The sequence below is a fragment of the Vicia villosa genome, linkage group LG2, assembly GCF_029867415.1.
Source record: "Vicia villosa cultivar HV-30 ecotype Madison, WI linkage group LG2, Vvil1.0, whole genome shotgun sequence".
NCBI lineage: Eukaryota > Viridiplantae > Streptophyta > Magnoliopsida > Fabales > Fabaceae > Vicia > Vicia villosa.
In genome coordinates this window covers 217600578-217622991 of record NC_081181.1, presented here as the reverse complement: position 1 = coordinate 217622991, position 22414 = coordinate 217600578, and the positions used below count along the sequence as shown (strand labels likewise).

Genomic DNA, 22414 nt, shown 5'->3' with positions numbered 1-22414 from the left:
TCTTTGCAGTTTTACACAAAGATCTATAAATATGTGTCAAACAAGCGAAGCCCTAAACTATAAGATCCTTAAATTCTGATATATCAAACTTCAGATGTCATATGACATGTTGAGACATCTGATCTGAAAAAAACATAGGCAAGGTATAAACATACATAAACAATACTGAAAAGTAAACAACGCACACAATTGTTAACCCAGTTCGATGACATCAACACCTACTCTGGGGCTACAAAGCCAAGGATAAAGTCCACTATGATAGTATTAGTTTGAAGTATTATGCAAACAACCTTCGGTTCACACGTAAACAACCTCTGGTTTACTACCTCCTCACTTAATCACTATCCTAATAGTATCAATTCATAGACCCTCAGCAAACAACCAGATTACGATACACTAACTTGATCACTACCCGTGTTAACTATCTACCTAAGACTCACCTAGGTATAAGACCCTCCTCAAATCCCCTTCAATCACAGACACTAATTGGATACTTCAAAACACTTATAATAAAATAGGAAGACACACTTCCATGACAATACCAAGCCATGACTCTTGACTAAGAACAATACTTAGAGTTGCTTAAAAGCTTCTTCCAAAAACGATAAACATTATATGTTTAAAAGCTTAAGAATGAACAATAGAGAATTACGACTCTAAACACCAGTACTACTCTCATTTCAACATGATATTCAAGAGGCTCACACATACCAACTCTCCTAGAGATTGGCTTACAAACTCAGCCATAATAATAGAAACTTTTACATCTTCGGATGATACATTTCCTAGGTTACAATGCTTCTATTTATAACCTTTTTCCCAACTGGATTTGGACTTCAAATCACAACAAATCAGCTGATACAAATCATCATAAACTTCTGCAACAAAATAGGTCTTTAATCATAACCTTCCAAATTTAGCTCCATAATTATAAAGTGAATATTCTTCTTAATTCCAGCTTGAATCTTCCAGAACTTTAAAACAATGCCACATAGGAATGCATATTATTCCTAGAATATTCTGCATATGTTGAATCTTAAACTGATCCAACTGTCCAGCCCAAATAGTCACGATGTCGAGTGACTCTACATAGGACATCTTGTCCGACATGTTGCTTTCGTTGATAGAACATCTCAACTCAACATGTTTCTTCATAAAATAGGACTTCTTGCTCACCCTGTTCTTCTTAGCAAATTAACACATCCTATTTAACATATTGCTGCTATATTCTTTTGCTAAAATTAATGCCAACCCTAAAATTAGAGAAGTAACAATCTCCCCCTTTGGAAAATTTTGGCGAAAACAAATAAACAAAGTACAACTCAGAATTACCGCAGTAAAAAAATTACAAACATCAACATTCTTCAAAAGCTACTGAACGCAGCAGCAACAACATGTCCACAGTTTGATATTGTCAGAACATCTTGTTCGACATCTTTTTTATATCATTATGAATAAGCTCCATTGCAACACAAAAACTCAACACCAAAGAACTGCATTCGGTGCACACGAGGAGAATAATCAAAAGTCCAAACATTTCTTCTCTATAACAAAACAACTCCTCTTCATATTCAGACGAACCAATCCATTACAGCCAACTCAGGATGATGTTAGGACATAAATCCAAAAAACATTCCTTCCAGGCTGAAGAAACTCCCCCTTAATATAGAAACCTTCCTCACAGGGGGCAAAAGAGAACCCTTAAGAAGTGACCACCCAGTATCCCAGGTAACTCAGAACACGTGTCACAACTGTGTTCATAAGTCAAATCACAAGTATCAAAACCTTAGGACAAAACAAAACATTATATTCGTCATCCTTGTGAAACTGGTATAAAAACAAAATTCAGACTCAATAGCTGAAAAAAAACTTCTCTCCCATGTTTTTGGCCAAAAATTGACAAACAAAACCCTGACATGAGCAGACCCAACATGTATTCACTCACACCCGGACAAAGGCCTTAAGGATAAAGAAAGAGTAACCACCACAAGATGAAAAAGGTGAAGGAATTAACTCTTTAAATAGCCCATTAGTTCTATTAGGAAATAACGGTCTTGGTCAATGAGAATGTTAATTGAGGGAGATAACCGAAAAACAATGCATCGTCCAAGACAAATTTTGGCTGTCTTCATAATTCCAATAACTTCACACGCAGAGACAAAGAACACATTTTACACTCCTTCCTGACCTGTTCTTGAACCCACCATCCATAATACTCCATTGATAGTCACAAAGGAAACATGTCTCGCATGATGTCCTGACATCCAGTCAAACATTGTTCGACTTCTCCACTACTTCTTTAGCCAGAAAAACAAAAATGCTTTACAAAAATATCCATATGTTCTGAAGCATAAACACATAGTCTTCAATTGGATGATAACTACACTCCTTCCATTTAGAATAAGAAACACACACCAAGACATCAAAGCTTCACAAGTGTGACATCCCTTGACTGCAGCTTTCCATGCCTTGCCGTCCATGGATTTAATAAAAGCCACCATACGAGCTTTCCAATAGTGATAGTTAGTTTCGTAAAAAATGGGTGGTCTATTCACAAATCCTCCTTCCCTGTCCATTACCATAAAGTAGCTTTCTCAAATCTCACCCAAATACAGAGCAGAATGCCTGCTCCGATACCAATTGATACCAATACCTACGTGTTAGAACATCTTATTCAACATGTTACTGTTAAGTTAATTTTACCAAAATTATTACCAAATTGTCAATTATAGTTATAGAGAATTAACAATAAAAAACTACAAACTGAGGGTTAGAAACTTCTATTAACAATTAAAAGTATTTTTCTAACCTACTTTAAAGCTCTTCTTAAAAGGTTTTATTTAGGCAAGAAAAAAAATATTAAAAAACATATAAAAGTTAATTTATTTTGTAAATTTTTAAAGATCAATTTCAATCCTCTTTCTCTAATCCAATTTGAATATCTAGCAAATAAACCCTAATTTTCATTTCACTCTTGAACTCATGCATCGTTCACTGCAAAGTAGAATCTCGAAGCTTCGATTGAACTCATCGACACATGCATAGTTTCCACCAGTGAGTGAGTTCCCTTTTTCATTCCCCTAATTTGGGTTTTCATTTTTCACTATGTAGCACTCTTCAAAGTTCTTGCATTTCCTTTCTCATTGACTTGAATCATTGTGCAAAGCTTTAAATGTATACTCTGAACTATATTCATGATGAGTTGAGTGAAATTTTTCATATGGGTTACTCTGGTTTGTTACATTTCGCAGTTTTAGTCATGGAGCATCACAAAGAGGTAATCAAGAATGGGTGCCATAAGATTATTGAAGGAATCAATTCAATGTCTTGGGAGAATTTAGACGACCAGCAAGTTCATTCCTTAGTGATGATGAGAGAAATTGCGCGCGGGGTTGTTGATGATCGAGATAGAAAGGTTAGATTATATAAAGATATAAAAAGCTGATCATGTTTTTCTGCATAATTTTCCTTCCTCACAATATTGGGTGCTATTTACAGGTGACCAAGAATGACGTGATTTCTGCGCTGCGCTACAGCATTGAGAAAATGGTTCACTTTGCTTCATTAGTGTATTTATTCATGATTGATTTTGTTAGTATGGATGTTTTGTTGCTCTGTTGGAGCTGACTTGATGCAGTTTGCAGGTGTGTGCGTCCAGAGATATCGTTCATATGTTAAGTAGGATGTCCTATGAAGGCTTGGATGACCAGAGGATGCATTTAGTTTTGAGGATGAAAGAACTTGCACATGGGATTGTTGATAAGCAACCTAGAGTTGCAATAACTACGTCTGAGATACTTGCAGACCAAGTAAGGGGTTAATACTATGTAAAGTGTTTTGAGTAAAAAGCTTAATTAAGCGTTCATTCAACGCGGTCTTATCATTTTGCTTAACCGCGGTCTTATCATGTTACTTAATCAAGCATTCATTTAACAAGGTCTTATCATGTAACCTAATTAAGTGTTTATTCATTAAGGTCTTATCGTGTAAGAGCTTATATAAGTTGTTTCTGCAATCCAAGAGGAAACAAGCTTAAACTTTGAATCGACGCTGTATGTATAAGCCGTCTTGAGGAGCTTATGAAAATAAGCTAAAACAAAGCTTTTGGACTTTTAATAACCTTTTTTTTTATAAGCTCTTCCAGACACTTACGCAAGTGCTTGTGTTGCAAGATAAGTGCGAATAAGTTCTTCCTTCCAGTTGCCTCAGTAATTTTGGACTTTTCTCCCCTTGTCTATATTTAAGATTTCTCTTAAGGTACATTAATCAGTTTACAGGTTTGCTTTGTGGATGAAGGGGTGAGAGGCAGTCCTGTGGTTGATTCGATCAAGATCAGCAACGGGGATATTCTAATTGATGAGGCACAAAGCATGATGCATGAAGATGAGATGTTAGACGTGGATCAGGTTTTAGGATTTGAAAATGGGATAGATGAAGTAGAAGAGTCTCTGCTGTCATCGTGCTTTCAGCAATTTCTTCTGTGGCCTTCCGATGATTGTGTCACCCTTGAGTGGGTTCAGGACATGATGTTCATCCTTGAGAAGGCTTCACAGAAGACATTGCCAACTGAATTCTGTCATGTTATGCAGACCTTTGTGGTGTTCAAATTGATAGATGCTGCTTGTAATGTTTTAAGTAAAGAACCAAACTGTGTGGAGATTAATTGCCTCGGAGAAGATTCTAGAGTCATTGTTGTAGGTGATATACATGGGCAGTTTCATGATTTAATGTTTCTTTTGAAGCATGCAGGAATGCCTTCTGAGAACCAGTTTTATGTTTTCAATGGTAATTATGTTGATGAAGGAGCTTGGGGCATTGAGGTGTTCTTGGTCTTGCTAGCTTGGAAGGTAAGATGATGAGACTTAAAATTTTTATAGATATTTCATGAATTTGCCGGGGTTGTTGCCTTGTTGGTGCATATTTTCCAGGAGGAGAAAGAAAGAACACAGAAGAGTACATATAGAAATATTTATATGACCTAGCAACTTTTACTGTGACCAAATACAAAAGTGATACATATTTCTTTTCGACTTTTTATCAGTATCTAAAGTCTGTCGTTGTATATTCAGGTCTTGATGCCTCACAGAGTATATCTACTCCGTGGAAATCATGAATCAAGATATTGCACTGAACAATATGGTTTTAAGATAGAGGTACAGACCAAATATGGCAATCAAAGTGAAGATGTGTACAATAAATTTCTAGAGTGTTTCAAGGAACTTCCATTAGCGTCAGTTATTGCCAACCGTGTTTATACTACTCATGGGGGGCTTTTCCGCAGCATTCATGCTGCTGCTTCCCCTTCAGAAAAGCCAAAACGGAAAATGACACAAAGGATGGACCTTGGTTCTTTAGCTGATTTATCTCAAGTTAAAAGAACTTGCATAGATGCTCCACATGAGGGTCCTAACATATTATTGAGTGACATTCTCTGGTCAAAACCATCGAATAGTGATGGTCTGAGGGTTAATGCAGGTCGAAAATTAGGTTTATGGTACGGTCCTGATTGCACCGAGGCTTTCTTAAAGCAGCACAGTTTGAAGGTAATATTCCAAATAATAATGACATAACTAAGACAGAATAATAAAGTGCTTATTTATTTTACTGCAATAAGTAGTTTGAATAAGATTTCTTGATCTTCTAATTATTAAACTTGTATTTGATGTCATTTATGTCTACCCTACCAAATTATTATTTTTCTGTCAGCAAGCTATAATCATAGCGTTTTTCTAGTTTTTTATTTTTAATTTTTTTTTTAATATTCCTAGGATCAGGAAGTTCAATGCTAAATGAAAATAAAAACATTTGTTCCCCATTCCTCTTTTCATGAATTACCCTTAAACCAGGGAATTTTATCTAGGAGTAATGCGCCCATTTATGTTCATGAGTTACATCTCTCTACTTACCAAGAATGCAAACACTAAAATTCCACATTTAAGTAGCTTGTTATCAGGTGTTTGGAATTTTTAAAAAAAAATTGTTATCAGCGACACTTGTCAATGTTCAAGATGAATTGCGTGTTCAGATGTGAACAAAAGAAGCAGTGCAAGTTATAAATATTATTTGATGGCTCAGTAGATATTCTTTAAGCTTAGTGAATATTATTCTTCCTGCATAGCTGATCATCAGATCACATGAAGGACCAGATGCAAGGGCTGGTAGGGATGATTTTGGGGATATGTTGAACGGATACAGCATAGATCATGATGGCGAGTCAGGAAAGCTATATACACTTTTTAGTGCTCCAGATTACCCGCAGGTTCAATTTTTCATATAACACTAGCACTTTGTTATTCGTTAATTAAAAAATTGCACTTGTTGCACCTCCAGCTTTTTCCATAGCAATATCATAATTCATAATGGTTCACTGATTGATTTTTGGGAACACTGAAGACCACAAGCTTAGTCATAGCTATAAATGCTAGCATGTACTATTGGCCATTGGCTTCCAATTTATGCCATTGTCTATTAAAATTGTCATAATTTTTTTATAAGTAGAATCTGATGTTTGTTTAAAAAGCGTGGTACTCACTCATTCTTATATTAGGTGAAATTTACACGGGTCCATTTCCAAAATGATAGGACTCACATGAATTTCCCAATAAGAGAGCGAGTGTTTTAAAGAGTGTTTTAGAGTGAGTGTTGCTGGCACTACCTGTTTAGGAATCTAGTATGTAGGAATGCATATTTTCAAATAACTTATCTTTGAAATGGCTGAACATTTTATACATAATAAACAAAACAAGTGGTTTAAGATTCATTTGCAACTCTACATATGGGGATTGTTACAGACATATTGGTTTGAAGAAAACATATATTTTGTACTTTTTTAGTGTTTGAGTGATTAAATGTAGCTTAATGCAAGGACGTGTTACATTGAGATCTGCAGCATCTGAAGTATCGTATATCTCTTAAAAGGTCTCATGTATTGCAGTTTGGGGGGACGAGGTATAACAATGAAGGAGCATATGCAATATTGAAGTCGCCAGATTTTGCAACTCCTTCCTTTCAGTCATTCAAATCAGCAGAAAGACCAATGGTAACAAGTCTTTATCTAGTTATCTTACAAAGATTGAATGGCATACTTCTGTTGGAATCCTACATTGACCCAAGATATAGCCGAAGTTGTTCTCAGAAAACCTAGACAATCCCTACTCATTGAGCTGGCTTTTGGATTGCGGCCAAAATTTAAGATAAGAACATTGAATTGTACAAAATTTCATGTTCCAAATGTCCATTCTTGGTCTTGAGTCATGTCTTGCCTAAACTCCAACGGTTTCCTTTCAATCATAGGTGATCAGATCAGATTAAAGCCGGCAGTCTCTTAGAGTGGGCAGAAAACTAAGATTTGTATTGAATCTGGAACAGATTTTGAAAAATAATTTAAATAATAAATTAGGAAATTGTGGCTATCTAGATGATATGTGTAAAACATTTTAAGATATGTGAGAATTGTCCTGTGAAAAATATCTTTTCTTAGAAATATGTATTTTAATATATTGAAATGTTTGGAGATATAAGGCTGGCTAGGTGGGGGAGTTAACAAGTAGATTGATAAGAAGAAAAATTTGATCCTCACCCCAAACATAACTATACTAGTCATCAGTCATTAAAAAAGTTGAAATGTTTTTTCTATTATCTTCTGTTAATGTTAATTGTTACTGACATCTGTTATACTTGCTTCCCAGGTGTATCCTTGTGTCGATTTTGATGCTGATGATATGGACTTGAGTCAACTAGACTCTTCTCAAATCGTATGTTAGCAAATAGCTTTTCCCATAAGTGTTCCTCTGCTAATGTGTTTTAACTATAGTCTATAAGTTGAATGAAAATGCGTTAAGTTGAATATGAAACACAGTAAGGTTCAGAAGCCCTTGATCATACTATTCCACCGACCAATCATCCTTATATTTTATCATTTTGAATTGTAATTACACTATCTCTTTTGCTATGCCCAGAAATGAATATAATTTTTTTCATCGTCATCATTATGTTGTATTTCCTGCCAGAGACGGATAATTGAACAAACTTACTTTTGTTGATAAGGACATAGAGGCCTCGACCTCCTCCTTTTCGGGTCCTCAAGATGCGCCGAGACCCGAATTCGACTTCGAGTCATTAGGCATATATAATGCCCCAAGTTGGAGTGTTCAGCTTCCGGATGGTTCAGGCGGTTCTCAAGTTGTGCAGGTTCCAAGAGCTCCATTGGTGGAAGGGTTTCCCCTGCCTCCTAACATAGAGGTAGCATCATTTACAATTTACCAACATTTTGTAAATATGGCTAATCCTGAACCAAAATTCTCGATTTTGCAGGAGCCACACGCGGGTGCTTATAATTATTTGTTCGAGCTCGTTGCTGGCCTTAAACACATGATTGCAACAAGGGTGAGTTCATGACATTATATATTTACTATAATGGTCTAAGTTGGATATATGTCAAACTACTGTTAATTTTTTCCTACTCAAATGCTTTTCCATTTCTTCCATGGATTTCGGTACTGCCTTTCTGCATGGTTAAACACATCTAGTTTTTTCACATATATATCTTTTTGGAGGGTAAGCTAAATCTAATATTTTCAACTCAGGAGACCGAGAACAGTGCTCGTGTATCGGCTTTGCGAAGTAAAGCTAGTAAACGTAAGGAAAGAGGTCACAATTGATGTACACAAATGCCTTGTTATCCTTTGATTACATTACTCAGCTAACATGTATGTCATTCATGTGTAAGTATTAGTTTGACCAAGTGATTTTTGCTTCAGAATAAAGAATTCTTAGCTTTACTTTCAAGAGCATGGAATAGTTTCTTTTCCAACTTATAAGTTGTTTTGATCATTTCACTCAAATTAAGAAGCAGAAAATTAATAGAGACCAACCAGACATGATGTGCACGTTCAAAATTAAAAAGGAAACCCTGCTTCTATGAAGAATATTTATTATTCTTCAAAACATTGGACATTGTTATTTAATTAGAAAACAAAGTCTTGAAACCATAATAAAAGAATGGTGTTGCAACTATATTCATTTAGGACAAAGTCTAATTAATATTATTTAATAATGTTGGTTGTAATTAGTACTATATCATATTGAAGTTGTGGATTAATACGTGAGCCATCCACCTCTTTGGAAAATGTCTTGGTTGGTTGTATTTAACCTTGTTGACTTGATCCTTCATTACGCCATTATTATACCACCACTTGTTTCTTCATGAATAGGACATTACATTTTCATTTACAAAATATCTTTGCCCATACATAAATGACGACTGTATCACAAATTCAATTAGTTTGTTAAGGATTTAAGATTTTAAAAGATTTTTTTTACAATTAATCTAAATAAAATTTTTATATGAAAAATATTAAAAATAAAACTGTTGCTGAACATGAAATTTAATCGATATGTCGAGTAATGGCTCTCAACTAAATACCTCTTTGTTCGTGCCTTACCATGCAGAGAAACACATGTTTTCTCCAACACTCCAATTTTCAGCGTCACAATTATCACGTTAAAATGACACTGGGATTTGATATTTAGAATGCAAACATGTTTCCAAACAAACATTATGTGATTGTTTGGATAGTGGTGAAGATTTGGGTCCATACAGAATTTTGCTCAGACTTTAAATAGGGTATTCGCTAGTAGACGGTAAGATTGATCCTCTTGAATTAATCGGTCGTAAAGTCGGATATCAAGATTTAGTAGACGGTAAGATTGATCCTCTTGAATTAATCGGTCGTAAAGTCGGATATCAAGATTTAAAAAACAAAAGTGATTGTTTGGATTTTTTTTTTTCACCAGTCAGACGTGGATCTAGTAGAAGCTGGGGAATTGAAAGGTGGTTTGAGACTTGATGTTATTTTCTAAGTGGTATCCAAACCCACACTAAGTAACGTGTAAAGCAAAGTCAAAGTGAGTGAGGGATGAATATGCATAAAAAAAAAAGTTTGTTTGATTGATTATGTTTTGAAAAAAAAATTATTAGTACAATATTCACAGGTAAACATTAGTTTTTTTGGACAAAACAACTGTGTGCTATATCTTTAGCATCTTGTTCAACTAGTTACTTGGGTACATGATGCCCTATGTTCAACTCGCTCTACTCTCTTTTGTAATATTTTTCATTTCTTTGATCCACATTTACACAATCTCATTAAAACGTCACTCCATTTCAATAACTATTTAGTTTGTGACACTACAAACAACGAACATAAGTTTTAATAGAATCTAATACCCCGCGATCTTTGTGGTCCTTAGTAAATTAAGAAAGATTTTTGATTTAATTTGATTAATTTGTATTCATTTTCTTTGTATTTGTCTTAACCTTCATTCATCTGAGAGAAAGTTAACCAATCTTAAATTGGCATCTTACCAATTTCGGCTAGTGAGCTATTTATTTTTAGGTTTAAACAAATTCTTGCCTATTGATTGACCCTGAGCTTTAAGATGATGTGTTATAAAGTATAACGATAATTATTGCATGTAAATAGTGAGAAATAAATTCTCTTACTTTGAAGCCTCTAACTTTACCTAACTTTAGGCAATTTTGATAGAGAGAAGTGAGAAAGAGAAGAAAAAGAGAGGGAAACATGATGTGTGAGAGAGTGACAAAGTTAGAGAGTCGTTCCCTCCAAAAAGTCAGAGGGTGTCTGTAAATAATGACATCATTGCACCATAAAGGAGAAAAGTGGTCATGTTAAATTTATCTCGACTCCGAATAGTAAAGCTCATTTTTTTTTTTATAGATTTGACGATAATCTTGATCTGCTCTATGAATTAAGTGATAACCCTGTCAAATCATTAGATTCCTTTTTATAAATAAATTGTTTCTACTGAATCTTGCGCTCTCCACCCTTACTTTCTATTTTTCTTTATTTTTTCTCTTTTCCTTGTAAATCACTTTTTTATTATCTTTTCATTAGGTCTTTGAATACTTATTACTTAGAAACCTAATATTTTAAAATGGCCACCTATAATTCTCAAATCCAAAATCAAATAAGAGAAATGTTTGAAGTAAACTATCTTGAGATTCTATATGATATTTAAGATCACATTTCCTTTCTTTCTTGCAGTGACTTATAAACCATTCTTTACAGATTTAGACAACCATAAGTTACAACTTACTTGTGATTGATTTATCGTCGAAAAGAAATCAAGTAGTTTAGAACACATCATCGCTTAACTTTTAACCACTTAACTTGACTTTGTGATCGATTAACATGTATAAATTTTTTCTTCATTTCATGTTAGGTCAACAAATCTCCATTATCCTATGCATCTTAATCACTTGCATTTCAAGGATCTTCCCCTCCACCAGATTCTCTACCAAAGATTTCTTAGAAGGATTCAATCAAATATTTATCAAAAGCTGATTTCTCTTCCACAATTTTCTTATATATTAAAGAAAAAATCGATAAGATAGATGCAACATTTAAAACAAAAATTCATATCTAGACAGATGAAATAATATTTATTGTTACAACTGCTTTAACTAATTAGTATCATTCGGTTGAGTGAAACTTGCTAATTTTAAATTCAACTATCAATAAAAAGTAGATAAAAATAAATTTTAAGTACATATTAAATGTAAAATTTAACCATGGTAGATTTTTAGAGTCTGTTTGGTAAGACCATAAAAAGAGCTTTTAATTTTTTAGTTTATTTAAATAAAAAAGCTCTGTTTGGTAATGTTTTTAGCTTTTAGCTTTTAGCTTTTTTTACTAGCTTTTGTCTTTTTTTTGAAAAGCTATTTGAAGTAGCTTTTGAGCTTGTAGCTTTTAGCTTGTGACTTTTTCTTCCATTTATATCCTTATTATTTCAACAAAAATATATTTTTACCCTTCGATATATATTATGATTCAATGTTTAATATTTTTTTTTAATCTTTAATGTTTTTAATAACATCTAAAGTATACAATAAATTTTGAAATAATGTTGATAATTCTCAAGTTAGTGAAACGTAATTGAAGAATCAATGAGATTAACCGATACGAAGAAAATTAAAAATTTTGTTATATTTTTATGGTATAATATTAAATAATAAACTTATTTTTATCATTAATTTTGATTAATTTAACTGAATAATTTCATGTATTTCGTTAAATTTATTTATATAATTTATATACAAATTTAAAGTATTTTGATGTTTCTTAAATTTTTCACATATATTAAAATTGCTTTGTAAGTTTGTATTAATATATTTATTCTTATCAAATAGAAATTAATTTAATAATATAATAATATAATATGATAAGATAAATAAATCACAATTTTTTTAATAAGAATCTCCTTTTGTGTCATTTTGTATTTATCAGTTAGTGTAACAACTAATTTACCAAACACTCAAATTAACTTATCAGCTATCAGTCACCAGCTACCCGTTATCAGCTACCAGTCACCAACTATCAGCTACCAGCTAGTTTTACCAAAGAAAGCCTTAATGTTGTTGTTTTTTTTTTTAAATCCACATGTGAAAACTTTTCTTAAAGCTTAAATTGACATTATTTACTAGCACATGGGTCCTTTCAAAGATAAAGTGGGACGCATTGAAACCTTCTAAATGCTATAATTACCTTGACTTGTTAAATTAATTTGACCATAGTTTAGCTAGCACACTAGTACAATCTAAATTTTTAAAAAACTTTATGTTTTATAAAACTAAAGCAAATAATCATTCCGGAATCAAAGGAAGTAAAATTATTTAAGTTTTAATACACTATTAATTACATTATTAATTTTTCCTAATAAAAATGAACATTGAACACAACCAAAGATCTCAACATAACATCCACATCCTAAGCCTGTAATTTGATTACCGTTCCTTCTTCATTTCCTACTTTGTCTCTTTGATCAATCAATCAATCCTTTCATTTTCACTCTAATTAACCAGTTAATTAATAGTTTAATAATAATAACAGTAACACTAATCAACTTGTGTTTCGTTTTCGTACGGTAAACGCCGTTAGAACCGCTCTATCATCATCTCACACCATCTCAATTATCCAATTCAATTTTTTCCCCTTTCTCTTTCTCTAGGGTTTTTCTTCCACCAATTTCCCAATTCAATTTCACTATCTCTTTTCCCCATTCCACTACGACGTCGTTTCACCATGATGCCCCCGGGCCTCGTTTCCAATCTCCAAGAAGCACTTCTCAACAGAAAATCAACCACCAATCCTCAACCACAAGATGATGAACCTAACGACGCCGTTTCGTCTTCCGCCGACGAACCCGTCGAGTTCGATGAATCTAAACCTATTGTCTTGCTCACGAATAGCGAGGGAGTTGAATCGCCGGGTCTTACGAACCTAGTTGAAGCTCTCGTTCTTCAGGGACTTTACAATGTTCATGTTTGCGTTCCTCAATCGTGCGTTCTGTTTGTGAAATCGATTTTTTTTTTTTTGGTTCTTCTTTGTTATTGAATTTGAATAATGTGGAATGTGTTTGTAATTTTTGTTAGTTGCTGAAATGGTTGCTTTAGGGATAAATCTGTTTCTGGGCATTCTGTTACGCTTCGAGAAACTGTGGAAGCTTGTTCGGTTAAAGTTAATGGTGCTTTTGCTTTTGAGATTTCGGGTATAATCTTCATTCATTCAAATCTGTTTCTAAATCTGCTTCATTCAAATTGAAAAGCTAAATTTTTTTATCAAAAAAAAAAAGATTTTTTTATTTTTTATGATGCTACTAATAGATATGAATTTGTTATTGTTTTCTGATTTGTAATTTATGATGATTCAGGAACTCCGGTGGATTGTGTTTCGTTGGCTTTATCTGGGGCGTTGTTTTCGTGGTCAAAGCCTGTGTTGGTTAGCATTTATTATAGTTTTTCAATGTTACAAATGTAAATTGAATCATGATGTTTGTTCTCATGATGAAATGCTGTGATATATATGGATCATGAATTGAATTGAATTGAATTGAATTGAATTTCAGGTTATTAGTGGGATTAACCGGGGATCAAGTTGCGGCCATCACACGTAAGTTGCTAAATCTAGTATAGGACTTACCCGTATGTACCTATTCTGTTTTAAGCTTTGTATCTTTGTATCTCATGCTTTAGAATACTCTAGGTTCTACTCGGGGGTTGTTGCTGGAGCTAGGGAGGCATTGCTATGTGGCGTACCGTCATTATCAATATCATTAAACTGGTTAGTCAATGATTCTAGACATCGGTTTTTGGTTTTGATCATGCTTTTACGCTAATGATTGTGAATTGGTATCTTATCCTGTTATAGGAAGAAGGATGAAAGCCAAGAAACTGATTTCAAGGATGCAGTAGAAGTCTGTTTACCATTGATAAATGCAGCTATTAGGGATATTGAAAAGGGAACTTTTCCCAAAGAGTGCTTTCTAAATATAGAAATTCCGAGGTCACCTTTGAGCAACAAGGTGTGTAAGTTTTATTATAAATCGGATGATTTTGTTTTTTTATGTTTCACTGCGATGTGCAAATGCTCTAGCCCTCTAGGTTTTTGGTCATATATTGTACAAAATCTAGTGTGCATGAAAGTATTCTAGCTGGCCATTGAAATTGGATGAACAAATGATTTCTTTGTTGTTCCTTTCTTGCATATTGTTAACACTGATGCAGTGGTATCCTTTTATTGACAGGGTTTCAAATTGACCAAGCAAAGTATGTGGAGATCCACTCCAAACTGGCTAGCTGTTTCAAATAGCCGCTATCCAACTGGTCATTTCTTGGCCAACCCACAAGGTGGCCTAGGTCTTCAGTTTGCTCAGCTTGGCCGAGATGCCTCTGCAGCTGTAAGTATCCTACATTACACACACATCCCATGTTATGTTGATATTTTCTGTTTAGTCTTGGACTGATTTTAATGCATCTAATCTATTGATGCTGATATTTGAATCCGTATCTTGTTCAGGGTGCAGCTCGTCGGTTAGCTACACAGAAAAAGAATTTGGAGATTATTGAATCAACTGGAGCTGCAGGAAAACCTGATACCAACAGAGTGAAGAAGTACTTCCGACTAGAGGTAAATGGGAGGATTAGGGGGATCTTGATTAGTATTGAAGTTAATCTGTTTCCATTACTAAGTATAGAACCAATTTGTGGAGTATAGATTATCATAGAGGTTACCTTCATCTTTGAGAAAATTTATTTAAGTTTTTAACCATGAGTTTTACCATTCTTTGTATTTTAGATTTTTAATTTGTTCCCTTCATACATTATGTGTAAGTGAACTTAGCTACATTCTACTACTTGTACCTTCAGTTTTTGGAGAAGCAGCAGGAAGAAATAGAAGATGATGATCTGGATTACAGAGCACTTGAAAGTGGATATGTAAGTTCGAACATTGAATTATTTTCTCAATTGGTGTGGTTGCTCGCAACTATACAAGTATCTTTATGTGCTGTCATACATGTACCAATTTTGCTCCTTCTCATTTTGATGGATTCTTGTATGTGATTTCGAAAAACAGGTTGCAGTGACTCCGGTATCTGTTTCTCCTCATATTGAAACCGATATTCAAACGACAACATCAGATTGGATTTCTGCTGTGATTCCCGGTGGAGACTAAATTAAAAATTCAGTGTGTTTGTGTTATGTGTACATCAGAGATTTGAGAATTCTTTTTCCTTTTTCTTCTTTAAAGCAAAGATGGAGCAGAAGTGGTAGAGTCATCACACCAATTCAATAGTTGATTTGAATTTGTACTCTTTATTTTTACACTTTTTTTTGGGTTTCCTTCTTCATTGTTTCATTTCCCTTGGCCACTTAGTTATTTTATTTCTGATTTGAAGCAAAAGCTTCTTGTAATTTGTTGGGCATGTTTTAGAAAAATGCCATTTGGTCTGTTTGTAATATCTATTGCTAGCAAAACACTGCAACACAGCTTGTAACATTTGTTTCAGATAGTTAAACTTTGGATTGATTATTTATTAGAAATGTGATCTAATGGATACAGTTTTTGTTGAAAGAATTAAATTTTCAAATTGAATGCAATTAGATTTTGTAAGTTAAGTTTGTTTATGGATTGTGAAACAAAATTAATGACCGACAAGTAATAATAGAAGTAACTACTGTGTTTAATGCCAAAACTGGTCTACCACAGAAGATCTAGTTTAGAGCAGACATTGATGAGATGGAATTTAATCATTGTCGGCTTCATGAATGAAAGCATTGAAGGTTCTTTTACCACAATGTTTGGCTTCTATTAGTACGGCTACTAAAACACTTCATTCTAACCAAACAAGCTAGCTACTAGTATCTACTAATCCTGATACATACCAAAATTGTATGAATGAGTCATAAATTTATTTAGTTTTATTTTGATCTCCTAATTTACAAATGTTAAGTACTTTGGTTTTTATAGTTCTTTTCCTTTCTATTATAGTCTTGCAATTTGATCCTTTATATAGTAAATATTTTAAAATTTAAGAGTAATGTTTGTAAAGAGTAATTTGTCAGTTTTATAGTTTTACAAATATAAGTTATTTCAACTACTAAACTTATTAAACATTATAGATTCAATCAAATATTTTATTAGTCATTAGCTAATTTAAAAGCTATATCAAATATTTTATTAGTCATTAGCTAATTTAAAAGTTATGAAATTATCTTATCAGCTATCTTCAACTATCATTCCCATAGTTTATGGGGTAAGGCTTAAGTGACTTTGAAGCGCCAAAGTCATAGTCACTATGACTGTACCTTTTTCTCTCATCTGCACTTCAATCTCTCTCCTCTAATTTTCCTTTTTTCCCCCTCACTTTTTCTATCACGAAAAAGATCTAAAGTCACTAAAATTATGTCATTTCAAAGTCATTGAAGCCTCATCCTAGTTTATGAGAGCACATAACATAAGGGCAAATGAATATGTATAGAAAGTGAACCACTAAAATTTTAAGACTCATGTTTTAAAATTTCAAAAATAAACTTATATTTGATTAAATATTTAACATTAAAGAAAATAATTTAAAAATAAATGTACATGAAAGAGTATATAAATTCGGCGTTGATGTCATTTTTGGTGTAATTTTAACATTTGTGAAAGAAAATATGAGACTAAGATTTGAAGAAAATATTTAAACCTACTCTTAAAGACAATATAATCTATCTCATATATAATCGAGTTGACTCATGAACCTAACGAGTCGAACTATGTATAGTTCAAGTTCAACTCATTTAGTTAACGAACTTAGTTTTTACCTCATATTCAGCTCATTTGGTTCATGAACCTAGTTCAACGATTTAATTTTCGAATCGAATTTTGAATTATTTTCGAGTTGGTTTGGTTCATTGTCAATTCTATTAATACTAATGTGAGAGAGATGATTATAATGTGAGACAATATCATGCAAAAAAATCATCTCTTTAAAATGGAATTAATGATAGATTTAGAGTTTGAATTAATGACAAATTAAGGAATATTTTTGAATTTAAGCATGATGTTCATCTTAGCGACAAATTTACCATAATATATATTATTAAGGGTTCTTGCTTCATTCACCGTCTTCTAAGTCTCATTCTTGATTTTCTTATACTTTTTCCAAGTTTATGAATTTTTACGTATAGACCACTCTTTAAAACAATTTTTTTTCTAAGTTTTGGAATTACAGCTAAACCACTCTTTAAAATAATCATTTTTCACCACCATGATTCTTTATCTCTAGGCTCAAAATCTCTTGATTTATCCAACGTCTCCTTAGCCACTTTTGTAATCTCTTGAGCTATCTTATTCCACATATCATTTGTACCTCATTATGCTTGTCCAAACTCTCCCTCCAAAATCTTGTCTTGAAAAATTCCTTGTGTTTCACTCTGTAAGTGCCACTACTTGATCCGTGGCTCTACCGTATGACCGCTTCTCTTTGTTCTCTCTTTAATTCTTACATGTATAACTAAAGAAAATAAATAATTGAAGAGAGATAATGTTAAAATTGAAATAAATAAATTTTAAATTGTAAAAGTGATAAGTATAAAAATCACAAAAAAATGGTGGTGAGTATGTATAACAAAGGTTTATGGTTTAAGGTGCTAGTTGCAAAATATGAGATGAGGAAAGGTGATAGAATTTTGGGAGGAGATAGTAAGACATCTAAATGATGAAGGGATTTGATCGGTGTTAGAATGAGATTGGTCTGAGTGATTAGGGGTGTGCAAAATATCCGATTGTGATGTCCAAGTCCATAACTAAATCTAAATCACTTTTAAATATCTGGATATAATTGAATTATTATTATTTGTTTTAGTTATTAATGGTTTGGTTATCCATATAATCCAGATATAATTAAATGGTTATTAACCGGTTAAATTATTTTGGATTCGATTATAATCAAGTTATTATCCAAATCCAAATATTTTAATTCTCAAAATAAATTATTATTTTTAAAAGAAAAAAAAAATTCAGAAAAAATAATTTTTAAAACTAGATTTTTTAAAAACTGGCTATATAATCATAACCAAATTTATAACCGACTTTATAGCCAGTTTTGATTAAAATGTAGTTATGGCTATAATTTCAAACCATTTAAATAATTTTAAAATGATTATGGTTTGGTTTTTGAAAATAACCAACCATACACACCCCTACGAGTGATGATGGGTGGTTTGATGCCAATAGTAAGAGGATTGTAAGCAACGGGGAGAACAACCTGTTTTGAAAAAATAGATGAATTTTTTGGTGCTAGGTTTACAAGGCTTTATGACCATATTTAGATAGGAATATATTAGTAGTGAAGATGTACTGGGTTGAGGTGAGGGATCATTTGAGATAATTGGAAAGGGAGAAGGCATTTATTTGTCTAGGAGAAGGAAATATTGGAGGAGTGTTTTTTGGCGTTGGTTAATTTTAGTTTGCAGATGCATGTTCATGATAAATGAGAATGCAGACTTGATTTCGAAGAAGGGTACTCCATCAATGGAGGTTATTATTTATTAATCAGGTGACTTAAGCATACTCTTCGACAATAAAGACAATCATTTGTAACAAGTTAGGTCTCTCTCAAAGTTTCTCTATTTGCTTCATTTTTTTTTTAATTGGCTCCCTACTAAGAACATTCTTGTCCACTATAGTGTTTCGAATCCTAACTTTTAGTCCATACTCTGGTGGAAGTGAAAATGATGAAAATTATAATTTTTTTGGTGATTCATTGCGAACCATAGCAAATTGGCTAGATATTTAGTGACAACGACTTTTGGAACAATGGTTCTTGGATTTGGTTAATTAAATTTTGTGAAGGCTTTTCTTTTGAGGATGATGGGGAGTCCCTTGTAGATCTTTGAGACTTATCAATTCGGTGCAGTCCGTGATTGGAGTTTCAAATTTGTTTGTTTGGTGGAAGAATCCTAACGGTTTTTCGGTTTAAGAAATTTATGAGATGATTATGGAAGGTGACTCTCGGAGTCAAGGCTTAGATGAAAACGTTTCTAAGGAGTTATCTTCTTTGTGGAAAATTAAAATTCTGAGTAAGGTGTCTATTTTCGGATGGAGTTTACTTTTGAATAAGACTCCTAATTGGAAGAATTTGGCTCTCGGGGTATTTTATTCGGCCCGAATAATTTGGTTCGTCCTTTGTGTTTGTTGGCGGAGGAGGATACAAATTATCTTTTTGGGAATTGTTCGGTCACTTTAGGATGGTGTAGTAGTTTCTTGGATTGACTTCATATTGATGTCTTCGCCATTTCAGATAATTTCTTTGACCGTCTTATTGCTCTTTAAGATTTTTTGTAAGTCTCTTTTAGCTGTGAACACTAGATGGCTTTTCAGTTTGACTTTTTGTTGGAGTATTTGGTGTTGTAGGAATGAAATCCTCTTTAATGGGGGGGGGGGGGGGGGGTGTTGGTCAATATCGATACTCTAGGGATGATTAAATTGTTAATTTGAGAATAAATTATCACTTTCTTTAAGTTGAGTGACAACCTTGTTTGGTATGATCGGTGTGTTAATTCCGCCTCTTGTATTGGGCTTGTCTAGTTTTTATTGGTTGGTGGGGATGGTAGTTGATTACTTGCATTTTTTTTTTTTTTATGTTTTTGGGTTAGCATGCTCTTTTAATATAAGTTCCTTTGCTTATAAAAAATAAAAAAAATTTGCGTGTCGCATTTTATTGAAAAAGATGTTAGGGTCAGTTTTTAGATGATTTGGGTAGCGTGTAACTAATGTAAAGTAAGTATTTTTAGGCGGTGGTGACTTAAGCTCAAGGAAAAAAATCCATGATTTTAATTTTTGGTGGTTATTCCAATAGTTTGCATCAATTATAATTGATAATTGTGTCCGATGTCTTTTGTTATGTTAGTCTCTATTAATATTCTTGATAGAATCCATAAAAACTATAGAAAAGGGTAACTATAAAAGAATGTTATAAACTTTTTATTGATCAAAATGAGAAATTTAATTCATAAAATGATACAATGATACTTATACAAACTAAGAGTATAATTAATTCCATATTTTGTAACTAACTTCCAATTAATAACTAATTCTCATCTAGTGTAACCAATTTGTAGCTAATTTATAACTAATTTAGAACTAAAACTAATATCTCTAACACCCGTCTCAAGTTGGAAGGCATTTACAACACTTCTAACTAGGAAATAACAACACAAATATAATCAACAATCAACAAAAGTACAATTATAGTGTGTTTGGATGAAACATTTTAATGAGAGAAAATAATTTTCTAAGAGAATTTAAAATGACTCGACCAAAATTCATTGTATAGATGAAAAATATGGAAAATTGTTAAAATAATATAAATTTTTGAAATATTTTATTCAAGTTAAAGGATCTGGTGATTGTGTTTCGGGTACAGAAAAATCGTAACCAACATCAAAGCTTTCCAAATTCACCTCATTTCGGGCAACATGGTCATCAATATCTTGAATAGTTTCGACAAAGTCTTCATTGGTGACCGATGACTTTTGTTTTCGTGTCTCTTTTAAAGTTCCAAATTCCTCTCCATCCGCTCGGTTAGGTCCATAAAGTATCACCATCTTCTCATAATTTGGAAGTGGTACACTTCTCCAATTTGATGCTTTTGGTTTTGACTGAAAAAGTAGGATAAATAAAAGATATAAGATTAATAAAAGTTATACAATTATTGATTAATAAAATATTTTAAAATACAAAAAATTCATACAAAAGTTACCTCAATTAGAGCATCCCAAACTTCTGACTCGGCATCCCATAATTGTGTAGTTGAATTCCAAGAAAATCCGCTCATACCGCCTTTAAAAATGTCATAATATTCAGTAATCTTTTTTTTCCAAAGTTTTCTAACGGTTTTTTTTTATCTTCAGCTTGTCAATTTTGTTCCCAAATAATGCACGGAGTTCAGCTGCAATATTTTCATATGCTGATGTGGTGAATGTACCGTTGACTTTGTTCCCCTTTTCATATTCACGCATAAAAGCATCAACAAGAGCATCATCCATGACTCTATTCCAAGTTAAAGTTCCAGAATTACCATTATTAATTGGAAATTGCTTATTCGATGCCATAAACTATGAAAATGAACAATTATAACACAACAAAGTTAATAAATATAATTAACAAAAAGTTGCAATAACATAATAAACATCATAATAAATTTGGTACCACTTCATCAAGGAACAACAAACATAAAAATAATATTATAAAATATAAGTCAGACTCTTTAAGCTAAATTATTATTTTGATAATTTAACCACATCTGATGTGCTACACTATCTTTTATAACCCTGCCCATAGCAAGCTCATCTTTGTCACTTCTTGAACCTTGATGATTGTCATGCGATACATTTTGATTTGCAAGTTCAGCATCTACTTCTGCTATAAGGTCTTCATCCGTGTCTACACTCATCAGATAATTGTGAAGAATGCAACATGCAAAAATGATTAATTTTTGAGCTTTGACTCCATAATTTGGCTCTGTTGAATTAGATAAAATCTCAAATCTTTTTTTCAATACACCAAAGGCTCTTTCAATTGCATTGCGTAAAGACGAATGTCGAAGATTAAACAACTCTTTAGAATTTTGGGGTGGATTTCTAGCCGAATATTCTTTCAGGTGATACCGAACTCCTCTATAAGGTGTAATTAAGCCACTTGTCAACATGAATCCAACATCGACAAGATAATATTTTCATATAGTAAAGGTAAATAATAAATGTGATAGTCTAAAATATAATATAAATAACTATAACTCTAGGTTATTCTTGTATTACCTTGAGGAATTTTAAGTTTATCTTCACGTGTTAATGCATTCTTTATTATTCTAGAGTCAGAGGCACACCCTTCCCATCCTGCGAGCACATAAGTAAACTTTAAATCAAAAGTACATGCTGCTAAAACATTTTGTGTCGGATAGTCTTTCCTACCGTGATATCTAGGGGCATCTTTTGCAGATACTTTAACATGTATATGTGTTCCATCAATTGCACCAATACAATCCTAATACAATATAATTTTTTTACCAA

The 22414-nt window shown here is 32.8% G+C and overlaps 2 protein-coding genes across 4 annotated transcripts; both read left to right on the top strand.

Annotated features, from left to right (window-relative positions):
• Positions 1–2897: 2897 nt before the first annotated feature.
• Positions 2898–8780, top strand: LOC131653915 (serine/threonine-protein phosphatase 7-like). Of its 3 annotated transcripts, none has more exons than XM_058924257.1 (12): positions 2898–3054; positions 3252–3415; positions 3499–3549; positions 3645–3809; positions 4278–4847; positions 5070–5543; positions 6119–6259; positions 6935–7039; positions 7689–7754; positions 8047–8241; positions 8314–8385; positions 8586–8780. In XM_058924257.1, the coding sequence occupies exons 2-12, from the start codon at positions 3260–3262 to the stop codon at positions 8658–8660; spliced, it is 2070 nt and encodes a 689-aa protein (XP_058780240.1). In that variant the 5' UTR covers positions 2898–3054; positions 3252–3259; the 3' UTR covers positions 8661–8780. The 3 variants fall into 3 exon arrangements, with proteins under 3 accessions (XP_058780240.1, XP_058780239.1, XP_058780241.1); XM_058924256.1 differs by having other exon boundaries at positions 2901–3058; XM_058924258.1 differs by having other exon boundaries at positions 2905–3062.
• A 4028-nt stretch (positions 8781–12808) lies between these two features.
• LOC131648263 (uncharacterized) lies at positions 12809–15901 on the top strand. Its single transcript, XM_058918037.1, has 10 exons — positions 12809–13360; positions 13475–13569; positions 13732–13799; positions 13927–13970; positions 14064–14141; positions 14229–14382; positions 14605–14757; positions 14877–14987; positions 15227–15295; positions 15435–15901. The coding sequence occupies exons 1-10, from the start codon at positions 13104–13106 to the stop codon at positions 15531–15533; spliced, it is 1128 nt and encodes a 375-aa protein (XP_058774020.1). The 5' UTR covers positions 12809–13103; the 3' UTR covers positions 15534–15901.
• The last annotated feature ends 6513 nt before the right edge of the window (positions 15902–22414 follow it).